Source organism: Pristis pectinata, chromosome 43 (assembly GCF_009764475.1).
Source record: "Pristis pectinata isolate sPriPec2 chromosome 43, sPriPec2.1.pri, whole genome shotgun sequence".
In the NCBI taxonomy this organism is placed as follows: domain Eukaryota; kingdom Metazoa; phylum Chordata; class Chondrichthyes; order Rhinopristiformes; family Pristidae; genus Pristis; species Pristis pectinata.
This window is the reverse complement of record NC_067446.1, coordinates 1,637,445-1,651,208: the sequence shown is the minus strand read 5'-3', so window position 1 is coordinate 1,651,208 and position 13,764 is coordinate 1,637,445. Positions and strand designations below refer to the sequence as shown.

Below are 13,764 nucleotides of genomic sequence, written 5' to 3'. Positions count from 1 at the left end.
TGCCCTTCACCATCGATCAAAGGGGTGAATGAGTGCATAGGTTTTATTGTGACTCGTATTGTGGTGATCTCTGTACTCTGGCATCAGATTGGCCCTGGGCAGATACCACACAGGGTTAGACACGGAGTAGAGCTTCTACACTGTCCCGTTATATATTCCCAGGGTGGGAAAAGAGCGGGTCGTATCGACTAAAGCTCTCCTGTGTATGCCCTACCTTTGTTTGACCTTCTAGAACGAATCACTTCACACTTGTCAGGATTAAGTTCCATTTGTAAGGGAATGGACAGCACAGGTTAGAATCAGAATCAAGTTATTATTACTGTCTTACGATGTGAAATTTGTTGTTTTGCGGCAGTAGTACAGTGCAAAGATATAAAATTACTATAAATTACAAAATACTGCGGGGAAAAAAAAAGGAATAATGGGGTAGTATTTATGGGGTCATGGACTGTTCAGAAATCTGATGGTGGAGGGGAAGAAGCTGTTTCTGAATCATTGGGTCTTCAGGCTCCTGTACTTCCTCCCCGATGGTAGTAATGAGAAGAAGGCATGTCCCAGGTGGGGAGAGTCCTTAGTGATGGATGCCGCCTTCTTGAGACGCCACCTCTTGAAGATGTCCTCAATGGTGGGGAAGGGTTGTGCCCGTGATAGAGCTGGCTGAGCCTACAACCCTCTGCAGCCTTTTGTGTTCCTGTGCGTTGGAGCCTCCGTACCAGGACACCATAACACTCCCTTCACACTGCCACATCACAGTACGGAAACAGGCCCTTTGGCCCACTGAGTCTGCACTATCAGTCACCCTTCTACACCAGTCCTACATTAATCGCAGTTTTGTTTATTCTCCCCACCGTCTCATCAACTCCCCCCAGATTCTACCACTCACCTACACACTGGGGGCAATTAACAGCGGCCAAAATAAAACTACTGACCCGCACGTCTTTGGGATGTGGGAGGGAACTGGAGCACCCGGGGGAAGCCTGCACGGACAAGGGGAGAATGTACAAACTCTACGCATGTAGCACCAAAGGTCAGGATCGAACCCAGGTCTCTGGGACGGCGAGACAGCAACTGTGCCACTTGTTTTTAATCCTTCTGGGCATTAACTGGGTTACCTTGTCTGGGTACTGGTCTAGCTGCCGTCTTCAACAGAAAGATTTAGCTGAATGAATTATTTTGTTTTTAGCCCCAACATGGCAAACACTGTGAATGCTGCCTTGAAGCCCTTGGAGACTCTGTCTCGCATTGTCAACCAGCCAAGCAGTCTCTTCAGCAGCAAGAACGCCTCAAGCAAGAACAAATCAGAGCAAGATACAAGCATCACCAGCAGCGACGCTAATGGCAACCAGCCAGAAGCCGGTGAGTATTGCCTGTATTTACATTGAGTGAATTCAGTGAAGCACCTCAAAGTAATTGGTAACTCATTTATTTTATTGTCACGTGTATGAAGATACAGTAAAAAGCTTTTGTATGCCATCCAGACAGATCATTCCATGCACAAGTACATGGGAAAGATGTTATTAAACTAGAAAGAGCACAGAAAAGATTTACCAGGATGTTGCCGGGATTTGGGCCTGAGTTACAAGGAGAAGTTGCGTAGACCAGGACTTTATTCTCCGGAACGTAGGAGATTGAGGGAAGACCTGGTAGGTACATAAGATCATGAGGGTCCTAGACAAGGTGAAAGCACACTTTTCCCCAGGGAGGGAGTGCTTAAAAACAAGAGGTCATGGGTATAAGTTATGAGGCAAGAGATTTAAAAGGGACATCGAGCAGCTTCTTCATGCGAAGGGTGGTGAGTATTTGGAATGAGCTGCCAGAAATAGTGGTTGAGGCGGGCACACAAGCAACATTTAAAAGCCTTCCAGACAAGTGCATGGATAGGGGAGGTTTAGAGGGCTGTGGGCCAAACGCAGGCAGATGGGACGAACTCGCTGGGCAACACAGGCGAGTTGGGCCAAAGGGCCTGTTTCTATGCTGTACAATGCTCTGACTAAATACTTCGAGGTAGAAGCCTCACTGGTGACATTAAAACTGGCTAACAAGCCTCAAGGTGGCACTAGGGCTGTGTGACCAGGAGCTTGGTCATTGAGGTTGGATTTCAGGGTGGGAATGGGCCAACAGTGGTGCATGTGAGTAAATTGGAGGAATCTTGGAGCATTGTGTGGTTGGAGAAGTGGCTGTGCAAGGCAGAGAGATTTGACAACGAGAACAAGAGTTTTAAAGTCTCCAAGGTGCTAAATGAGAAGGTATTTTGGGATGATGTTGGGGACAAGTTGGGCAGCAGAGATTTGGATGAGCCCAAGTTTGGGGAAGCTAGCACTGGATGTCCTTTCTTTCTTTTTCAATCTTTTTATTAATTTTCAAATTAGTACAAAATAATGTATCTACCATTAGTAATTCTACATATGGTGCAAAGAGATCAGGATAGCAATCGTAACAGTTAATATCTATAATCACAAGGAGTAAAAAGAAGTAATCTAGACCTCCTGCTCTCTTATTAAGTGAACAAATACAAAAGGAAAGATTGAAAAGAAATGAAATTTAATTATATGAAAGAAGAACCCCCAAATCAAAAAAAAATTAATAATAAATGGAAAAAAAACCAAAATCTTCAAAAACAAAAGAACTGGACTGATATTTCTTCAATTAAAAAGAAAAAAAAATTATGTCGTCAACTCTGCTCCTCTGCATTCGTGGGTTATTGAAAGCACTGGATGTCCAAAGCAATCAGAGGCATCGATGCTTTAGGGAGCTTTGGGTGATATCACAGTGATGGGAGTAGCCTCAGTGAAGGAGTAGGTCTGTGGGCAGTGTTAGCTAAGAGCCAGAGGATTTGTTTCCAGGAAAAAAAGTCTTTAGGTGTTTAACAGATGAGGAAGAAGCGCCAAATCATGGAGAACCTAAGACAGGTGATTTGGCTTTGAGAAGGGAGGAGGGCTTTAGCAGGAACGAGAGAGAGCAAGACCCGGTTGGTTCTTTCATTGCTTTCTCCAGCATGAACAACCAGGGTGAGGTGGACAGCAAAGACCTTTCTCTTAGCAGAGGGGCACGTGGTCAAACTCGAGTTTATTGTCAGACGCACAAGTCCGTGTGTGCACGGGTGCAGTGAAAAACTTACCTGCAGCAGCATCACACGCACACAGCAGCATTCACAAGAAAAACATAAGTTAAACACAATTTTAACAAGAGAGAACACAATTAGAACCAAAATAACCAAAAAAAACAAAATCCATTTTTGTGCAAAGTGGTCATAGTTTTGCTATACTGAGGTAGTGATTGGGGGTGTGCAGGTTGGTTCAAGAACCAAATGGTTGAAGGGAAGTAGCTGTTCCTGAACTTGGTGGTGTGGGGACTTCAGGCTTCTGTACCTCCTGCCCGACGGGAGCTGCGAGAAGATGGCACGGCCCGGATGGTGGGGATCTTTGATGGATGTTGCTTTCTTGAGGTGGGGAGGGATGTGCCTGTGATGTATTGGGCAGAGTCCAATCCAGGCAGCATCCTGGTAAATCTCCTCTGCACCCTCTCTGGAGCTTCCACATCCTTCCAATAATGAGGCAACCGGACCTGAGCACAATACTCCGTGTGGTCTGACCAGAGTTCCATCGAGCTGCAACAATGAATGGTTGAAGGGAAGTCGCTGTTCCTGAACCTGGTGGTGTGGGGACTTTAGGCTTCTGTACCTCCTGCCTGACGGTAGCTGTGAGAAGATGACACGGCCCGTATGGTGGGGATCTTTGATGACACACGTCATTAACAATCCTACACGTGCAAGATCTACAGCACCACAGACCAAACGAAGTGGGAATCGTCTGTGTTCTGTCTTGTCCAGTGTCGACACTGGGCAAATCGGCATCCTCCAGTGACGTGGGTTTTAATGACTCAAACTCTGTCCCGTTGAGCTCAGTGCTGCCATATATGGACAACAAAAAGTCCTCGTAGTCTCTGCAGGCTTTGGGCTGATTTACTTTTTTTTATTTCAAAAAATAAACTTTATTCGTAATACAATATTTATACAAAATGGAAAAATAATTGCTAAGTGTTTTACATTCTTCATGTTACTTGGTCAATACACTCAGTGGTGTTAACCTTGCTATTTAAAACCATCACACCATTGCCACTCGTGGCCCCCTTTCAATGTTTGAGGGGCTACCCCACCCGACTCAGCCCCTCCGTGTCCGGTAACGGAAGGAGCCTGGACTGTGGTCCTTCCCCACGGAGCCTTTGCATTGGCTACACCGAGCTTCGGTACATCGCTCAGCACGTGCTTCTGCACCATTCCCTTACCAATGTCTCACTGTGCCAGAAGACCAACAAGCTTCGGGCCGACCAAAGAGCATCTTTCCCCGAGTTGGCGATCTTCCAGCAGCACTTGATGTCCATCTCTGCATGTTTCCCTGGGAACAGCCCATAGATCAGAACGTCCTCTGTTACACAACTGCTTGGGATGAACCGAGACAAGGACCTTTGCATCCTTCACTACCTCTCAGCATATCCACGGTCTGCAAAGACGTGAGTGACAATCTCCTCCCCAGCGCAGCCGTCCTGAGGGCAGCATGCGTTGGGGATGATATTTCGACTGTGCAGGAGGGATCTGGCTGGGAGGGTGCCTCTCACCATCAGCCAAGTGAGGTCTTGGTGCTTGTTGGTGAGTTCTGGCGATGAGGCGTTCTGCCAGATGGTTTGGACACTTTGCTCATGGAACCAACCCAGGGCTGATTTGATTATATTTTTGGTGTTAATTCCACAGGTGAGACTGGAGAGACGGAGACACACGAAGATCATGCCCCCACTGGAGTCGGTGACAACGACATCATGGACGGGGAGCCTGAAGCAGACACAGTGGTGATAACCGGGCAGTCCGAAGTGCTGAATGCCCAGGAGATGCAGGTATCTGCCCACTTCCCTTCTTACAGGAGATCATTTCAAGAGGGACATAAGTAGGGGGGGAAGAAAGGGAAGTTAAACTTGACGAGACCGCACTTGGAGGGCGTGCCTGGTCTCTTCTACCTTATAAGGAGGCAATACCAGGGCTGACCAGAATGGGACTATTTTGTACACAGGCTGAGAAGCAGCTTGATTAATGTGTTGATTAAAGAGGGTCTTGGGGAAAACGTGTCCACTTGTGGGAGAAGTGGGGGGAATGTATTTTGGGCCCCTGATTGGTATTGGTTTATTATTCCCACTTGTACCGAGGTCCAGTGAAAAACTTGTCTTGCATACCGATCGTACAGGTCAATTCATTACACAGCGCGGTTACATTGGGTTAGTACAGAGTGCATTGAGGTAGTACAGGTCAAAACAATAACAGTACAGAGTAAAGTGTCACAGCTACAGAGAAAGTGCAGTGCAATAAGGTGCAAGGTCACAACAAGGTAGATCGTGAGGTCAGAGTCCATCTCATCGTATAAGGGAACCATTCAATAGTCTTATCACAGTGGGGTAGAAGCTGTCCTTGAGTCTGGTGGTACGTGCCCTCAGGCTCCTGTATCTTCTACCCGATGGAAGAGGAGAGAAGAGAGAGTGACCCGGGTGGGTGGGGTCTTTGATTATGCCGGCTGCTTCACCAAGGCAGCGAGATAGTCAGTAATAAATCCTGTAGGGTTTGGGGAAGCCCCCATCCCGGCCATGGAGATGCTTGCTCCTCGGAGTGGTGAGGCAAATTGCAGAGGACACTGACGAGGGAGAAAGGAATCCAGTTATCCCGATGGAGCCCTGTTTATATACAGTGGCCCGGTCGTAGAGTCACATTGCACAAAAACAGGCCTTTCCATCCAACTGGTCCATGCCGACCAAGATTCCCACCTAAGCTGGTTCCATTTGCCCTCTTAACTTTTCCTATCCGTGTACCTGTCCCAGTACCTTTTTAAATGTTGTTGATGCACCTGCCTCGACCACTTCCTCCGGTCCTCAGCATCAAGTTCTGTGCCTGTCAGCAATGGCTGGCTGTTTTGTCTGCCCGTCAGACCCGGCCGCACCTCTTAAACAGGAGGCAGGTTGCCGGACATGACGCTGTTGGTGCAGTGCACAGGTAGATAGCGTCAGATAGATAGATAGATCTCTTTATTAGTCACGTGTACATTGAAACACACAGTGAAATGCATCTTTTTGCGTAGTGTTCTGGGGGGGCAGCCCGCATGTGTCGCCACACTTCCGGCGCCAACGTAGCACGCCCGCGACTTCCTCACCCGTGCGTCTTTGGAATGTGGGAGGAAACCGGAGCACCCGGAGGAAACCCACGCAGACACGGGGAGAACCTACAAACTCCTTACAGATGGTGGCCAGATTTGAACCCGCTTTACGCTAACTGCTACGCTACTGTGCCTGCTCCACAAGATGTTTTGTAGGGTTTGTGCCCTTCCCACCTCTCCCAACAATAGCATGCCGCAATTAACCAAAATGCTGGGAGCTCAGCGGGTCAAGCAGCATCACAATTCCAATGTGAAGACCCTTCAAAACCGAGAAAGAGAGAAGTAAGTCAGTGGAGGTGTCAAAGAAGGTAGGGGGAGGCCAATGGGTGGAACGAGGGGAATTTCTCTGACACAGTGAAATAATGTGGCCTTTAAGACCATAAGACAAAAGAGCAGAAGTCAGCCATTCGGTCCATCGAGTCTGCTCCGCCATTCTATCATGAGCTGCGCCATTCTGCCATTTAACCCCACTCCCCTGCCTTCTCACCATAACCTTTGATGCCCTGGCTACTCAGATACCTATCAATCTCTGCCCTAAATACGCCCAATCACTTTGCCTCCACAGCCACCCGTGGCAACAAATTCCACAGATTCACCACTCTCTGGCTAAAGAAATTTTTCCACATCTCTGTTCTGAATGGGCGCCCTTCAATCCTGAAGTCGTGTCCTCTTGTACTAGACTCCCCTACTACGCGAAACAACTTTGCCACATCTGGTCTGTCCAGGCCTTTTAATATTCGAAATGTTTTTGAGGTCCCCCCCACCCCCCCCCCCCCCCCCCCCCCCCCCCCCCCCTCATTCTTCTGAACTCCGAGGAGTACAGCCCAAGAGCCGTCAAGTGTTCCTCATATGTTAAGCCTCTCATTCCTGGAATCATTCTGGTGAATCTCCTCTGAACCCTCTCCAACGTCAGCACATCCTTTCTTAAATAAGGAGCCCAAAACTGCACACAGTACTCCAAGTGAGTTCTTACCAATGCCTTATAGAGCCTCAACATCACATCCCTGCTCTTATATTCTATTCCTCTAGAAATGAATGCCAACATTGAGGCAGTTTAAGCTCCTCTGTCTCTACAGGTCATGACAGGGACCTGTTCCTGAGTACAGTTCGTAATACAATGAGTCAGAAATGCGGCTGCCCAGCACTAGATTTAAATAAAAACAGAGAGGCCAGCCAAGGGCAGTGTTTTAGTTAAACCACGGCGCTTAACTCAGCCATTCAGATTTCTCTGAAAGATGCAATGATTTTGTTGTTGCAGGAAAACTATTATCCATACTCAATAATGCTTGTGCTCCATATGGAATAAAGGGCTTGTTTGTTTCATTTGTGCTCTGCGTAGAACGTGTAACAGAGTTCCCACGCTGCATTCCCACAGCAGCCAGCAAATCCATCCCAGCAGTCTCCCAAACGCTCGTCCATATGTACGGGCTGTGCAGAAGTTGCGCCTTTGTAACCTCCATGATAGGATGTGCCCAGCAGGATAGAATATACAAATGAAAAGGAAGTTGGGGTGGAGGGGGTGGCGGCCACTTCTGATCAGCACGGCACACTTCCGCATTGGTATAGTAGTGCATTCGTCACTGAGGAGCCTCGCCGTCTGGGATGTGCCCTCTTCTCATTACTGCATCGGGGAGGAGGTACAGGAGCCTGAAGACACTCACTCAACGATTCAGGAACAGCTCCTTCCCCCTCTGCCGTCAGATTTCTGAACAGTCAATGAGCATTACCTCGTTATTCCTTTTGTTTTGCGCTATTTATTTATTTCTGTAACTTATAGTAATTTTCTGTCTTTGCACTGTACTGCTGCAAAACAACACATTTCACATCATTGAAATCAGTGATAATAAATCTGATTCTAAAATTGGTGGCTTGACAGGCTCACTTCTGGACCTCTGGTCCAGAGACAAGAGTTCAAATCCCACCACAGCAGCTGGGGATATTTAATTTAAGTTTGGGAAAAATAAAATAGTCTTGGTGGCAGAAATCATAAAAGTGCTAAATTATTGTCAAAGCCTCTCTTGGTTCCTGAACTGTACCATGTCACCTCTATGACTCAAGATCAACCATAAGTCAAGGGATCAAGTTTAAGATCCGCGAGGTAATGATGCAGCTCTACAAAACTCTGGTTAGACCACACTTGGAGTACTGCGTCCAGTTCTGGTCGCCTCATTATAGGAAAGATGTGGAAGCGTTGGAAAGGGTGCAGAGGAGATTTACCAGGATGCTGCCTGGTTTAGAGAGTGTGCATTATGAGGAGAGACTAAGGGAGCTCGGGCTTTACTCTTTGGAGAGGAGGAGGATGAGAGGAGACATGATAGAGGTGTACAAAATATTACGAGGAATAGATAGAGTGGACAGCCAGCGCCTCTTTCCCAGGGCACCAATGCTCAATACAAGAGGGCATGGCTTTAAAGTAATGGTTGGGAAGTTCAAGGGAGATATTAGAGGAAGGTTTTTTTTACCCAGAGAGTGGTTGGGGCGTGGAATGCGCTGCCTGGGGCGGTGGTGGAGGCAGGTACATTGGTCAAATTCAAGAGATTGCTAGATAGACATATGGAGGAATTTAAAACAGAGGGATATGTGGGAGGAAGGGGTTAGATAGTCTTAGGCGAGGTTTAAAGGTCGGCATGACATTGTGGGCCAAAGGGCCTGTTTTGTGCTGTATTGTTCTATGTTCTATATACCAACTGTTCGTGATATCGCCGTCCCATCAGTTGTTTAAAAAAAAGCAAAGTTATTTGAGGTGCATCTTCTGTGTTTTCAGGTTGAGAACGAGCTGGAGGATCTCATTGATGAATTGCTGGAACGAGACGTGGATACTGTGAGCAGCACAATTATCGGTAAGAAGGACACACCATCCAGTAACGGAGGGTGACCCTGGTTCACTGTGTGTAGGCACCCTCCAGTTTACTCCATAAGATCCTGGGTGCACGATATACAGGCTTCCGATTTCCGCAGTCTCTTTACTATGCTCTTGAGATGTCAGTGGATTGTAAATGGGTCTAAAACTGGCGAGAAATCGGCCAGAAATTTTGAATGCATGGACATTGTATTTACTTGATGTTGTGCAGTCTTATGTGGCCCTGCTCTTATCAAGGGAAGCTCATGGTCTTTATCTGGTGGCTTCCTCTACTGAAAGGCTTCATTTGTGTTTTAGGGTTGAGCCATAAATGTCTTTCAGAGGTCAGAGCACCCAGTAACCGAGGGCTATAGTGGACACATCCCTCTGACACACCCTTAAAAGTGGACTTGTACCATCAGGCATTTTGTGAAGGGTGGGGGGGGGGGTGGTGGGTGGGGAGGGAGAGTGGAGAGCTTGGGGGAAAATGGTCATGTTGTTCTACCAACAAAGCTTTAGGAAACGCACACAGCCGGGTCGGCCAGCATCGGGAATGATCAAAGAAGTTCGACTTTGCCAGTCGATAAACAGGCGGGAACATTGGGATGCTGTTCTCTGGGAATGGACGCTTGCGGTGCGAAGGTTCATCTGGATTTGGTGGGTGATTGTTGCAGGAAGCTGAGTTGGGGGACACTGTAAGAGGAGACAGTCGTCAGCATTCTTTTAAGCTCGCCGCAGCTGAGAGAGATGTTGAGAGCATCGTTGTCAGATTGCTGCTTCAGCGCAATGTTGTTGGAAAGCAGAGCAGCTCAGGTCAGCGTGCGGGGAGCCGTGATAGAGGGACAAAACAGTGCGTTCGTGTTTTACCACGCTCTGACAGTTCAATCAGTGATTGCAGGAATACAGAAACACAAAGAGCACGTCATCCCTGCTTTAATGTGCCCGTGATTCCGAGCAAGAGACATGGGAACGCTGGGCCTGTTCCCCATGGGTCAGGGGGTGGGGGGGGGGGGGGTCGTAAATGTCAGCTTTCTCCCCAAGGCAGGGCGTATCTTCCTAATCCTGAACTCAGGCACGGGAGGGGGATGTTGAAGCGAGAAGATGGTTGGCTTTGCAGGGCGATGCCGCTGAACAACTAGCACTGCTGCACTTGAGAGATGAATGGGAACCCGAGTGTTTTCACTGTTGTTGTGTGTTGAAGGGTTTACGCCAGTAATATTTATTTTCCTCCCTTTTTATTTTTGTCTGCCTGTTCCTCTTCAGTTGCGGTGCACCCCTCGCAAGAACTTGCTCCCCCTGTGCCTCTGCTCGTCGTCCAAAACCGGCAGCTTGAAGGCAGTCTGTTCCAGTTATTGGCCCACTCCCGTCATTCGCTTTCGCTTCCCCCACATTCCCTCCCTTTCTTCCCCCCCTTCCCCCTCCCACACACCCCCCCCCAACCGAACACATCCCCAAATCTCTCACCCTCCTACACACACACACACACACACACACACACACACACACACACACACACACACACACACACACGTGAGCCCCGCTCTCCTCCACCCCAGCCTTAACACCACGGCTGACTTTTGCAGTTTGCTTTCCGGTGATTCACGGTGGATGCAGTCACCTCCGACGCCTCGGCGGGCAGCCTCTGCCTGTTCATGGCACGTCACGAGCACCTGAACCTCCTCTGAGTGTCGTGCTTGAAGAAGGCTTTGCGAGGACAGTAGGAGAACAGTGTGGTATTGCCAGAAAACCAAAGAGAGACCAAAAGTACTTCGCCTTTCCCAAGCCACCTCCGAGTCAAAGCGTGAGATTGAGTGACAAGTTGCCAGGTACTGAGACTTAAATTCAAAGTGCCGGCAAAACAAAATGGTTAGCCCCTTGTCCTAACAAAGACCTTCCAGTAATTATGGGACCCTCCCACCATCGTGCACTGATAGGTGCCCTGCTCCAGTGTACATGACGATATGCTCTGATCACGACAGAGCCATTCAGCGCCCACGTGCACACTCAGAATCCGAGGATTAAAGTTCCCCAGTGCAAACGTGCGGTTAGGGAAGAGTCCAGAGGCCAAGTGCCAAAAGCCGATGGTGTATTGTGGAAAATGTAGAATGCACTGTCGTGGCCTTGCATTCACTTTTTCTTTGTATTTTATTTCCTTCCTCTGGCGCTACAGCTTGCAGAAGTACTGAGGATGAGTCCCAGGAGGATGTGTTGATGGATGAGGCTCCCTCAAATCTCAGTCAGGCGCCCACCCTGCAGGCTAACCGAGAAGGTACAAAAAAAAACTGTCTTTACTGCTGTGCAGAAGGAGACCCCTTTATTACCAACCCTGCATCGTCATCAGTTATAAAAGAGGGGGATAGAAAAGAGTTTTGTGTGTGTGCGGCATGCAAGAAATGGGCACAGCACAAAGCTTTGAGAGGTTAAAGGGATCAGTGTCTGATCATCCCCCTTCCCATTCACACTCCGTAGTACAATCTCTAATTCCTTCCCTCCTTTCCCATCCCGACCAGTCTAATACCTTCCCTCCTCTCCTCCTGACAACTTCATCCCTCTCTTCAGTAGTTGCTCCATCCATTGTCACTGTTCCTCTCTCACTCCACCTCTTGGCTCCCCTTCACTCCTCCTTTAGCAAGCAGCCAGGTGGGAAGAATGGATCAAAAGATGCCCAGGAACGAGCAAAATATGTCGGAAGTGTCGTTGCCTCAACCCTCACACCTTTGGTTTTCACAGATGAAATTTTCACAGTGGCTCTGTTACTGGGCAAGGAATCCAGAGGCCCGTGATATTTACTGATCCAACGTCGCAAGGTGAAATCTCATCAAGGCACCAAGGGCTGGGGGGGCGGGGTGGGGGGGGGAGCTTTAAAACAACTGTGATGGAATGAATCAGTAATTGTGCCCATGAAACAACCCAGATTATTCCAAAGGCTTGTCCGGTTCATTGTGAAACAGCATGAAACAGGACCTTTGGCCCCACGAGACAACGCTGACCATCGAACACCCATTGACACGAAGCCCGCTGTAGTCTCCCGACATTCCCGTCAACCCCACTCGATTCTACCACTCAACTTGCACTATTTACAGCGGCCAATTAACCCGCCAGCCTGCGGTCTTTGGGAGAGTGGGCGGGAAACCCATGTGGTCACAGGGCGAGCTTGCAGACTCCAGCACCCAAGATCGGGATCAAACTGGGTTGCTGGAGCTTTCGGGCAGCAGATCTACCAGCTGCCTCCCTGATAGTTGGCCATCTTTTCCTGACTGGTCTGTACCTCGCTCCAGTCTCAATTCTCCAGCTTCCATCGTGCTTGAGATGGAAATGGCCCCTGACTATTATCAAACCACTAAGTATAATGAAGTATAAACCCATGCAGAGCATCCAGCATTGAACTGGACATTAGATTTCCCCCCTGACAAGACACTTGACCTTGCAAAGCCCTTCTTCATGAACTTACTGGGTCTTGCATCAAAATCGGGAGCATGGCCGCATCCATTCAGGCTGTTTCAGTCCTACGTGCTGAATTTAGTGTTTCAGCCGATGTCCCAAACCATCCCTGGGGGGAGGGGGGGGGCTGCTCTCTGTCCCACCAGAGGTGTGGTGGTAAGCAGCTGACCCCAGGAGTCCTTGACGTTAACTTGGGATTCCAGGAAGTCGGTGTGGCATCAGGTCAAGCGTGGGCACGCAATCCTCTCTCCCCGTTGAACGGCTACTCCCTTCCCTCGACTGCTGAACCAGCACACCTCCACACTGGGCACTTGGAAGCGCGGCGGGGTCGAAAGGAGTACTGAAAGGAGCAGTCGCTCAGCGGCTTCACTAACTGAGCCCTGAAGGACGTAGATGGTCTGAAAACAAACACCAGGCAAAGACCATTCTGACCTCGTCTTCGCCAATCGGTCACAGCTGCCTCCGCCCCGTGACAACATTGATAGGGAGGGCCACCACGCAGTCATCGGGGACCAAGCTCCTTCCTCCGCACCTGAGGGCACAGTCTGTGTTCTTGTGGCACTGCCATGAGGCCACGTGGACTGGGAAATGCTCAACAGGTTGAGCACCTCAAGGGACAGAACAGTGGAATTGTAGCCCGTAACCTTGCAGTCTGACGTCTCTCATTCTACTGTTACCACCAAGCAAGAAGACTGACCCCAGTTTCAGTGAAGGGTGTAGAAATGTCTGCTAGGCGTACCTGCAGACGAATATGCAGATTATGACAGTGTGCGTGCTAAGCAGCAACCATCGACGGATCGGTTCAGAGCTCTACGGTCTCGGATCTCATCGCGAGCACGTTGAATGAAGGAGAAGCCGCCACAAGTGCACTCGCCCTCAGCGTCGGCAGAGGGAGTGCAAGAGCCAAGACCGAAGCCAGGATCACTCCGCTCCGGACCTCCCTCCACCTTGGTTGCAAAGAACGGCTCATCAGAGGCGAGTGACTGCTTCTGATATCTTTCTGCAAGTGGCTCCAGTGGAGTAGAAATCAGTGGGGAAGGCCCCGCACTGGTGGGAGTCATGGTTGGCCAATGTTTGGAGCCCAAAACTGCTTGTACAGAGTGTGCTTATGATCAGGAACTCTCAACCCTACAAGAGTAGTGGTACCAGGATCGATCTGTGCCTTCAAAACAAATTGGTAAATCACCAGAGAGGAAACATTTGGAAGACTGGAGGGAAGAGTAGATGGGGGTAATGGGATCGATGGCTCTGTGGTCCGAGGAGCCATTGTGGACTCTGGGCCACTGACCTCCTTGT

The 13,764-nt window shown here is 49.0% G+C and overlaps 1 protein-coding gene across 11 annotated transcripts in view; it reads left to right on the top strand.

The window, feature by feature from the left end:
- The window catches only part of huwe1 (HECT, UBA and WWE domain containing E3 ubiquitin protein ligase 1), a 275,712-nt gene that overhangs the window by 174,634 nt on the left and 87,314 nt on the right, over window positions 1-13,764 (top strand). For 10 of the 11 annotated variants that reach the window (XM_052009021.1, XM_052009019.1, XM_052009023.1 and 7 more), the window contains 4 exons: window positions 1,184-1,356; window positions 4,748-4,887; window positions 8,953-9,028; window positions 11,198-11,296. In XM_052009021.1, the coding sequence (XP_051864981.1) occupies window positions 1,184-1,356; window positions 4,748-4,887; window positions 8,953-9,028; window positions 11,198-11,296 (488 nt within the window). The remainder of the gene's footprint in view (window positions 1-1,183; window positions 1,357-4,747; window positions 4,888-8,952; window positions 9,029-11,197; window positions 11,297-13,764) is intronic. The other variant, XM_052009022.1, reaches the window with a different exon arrangement.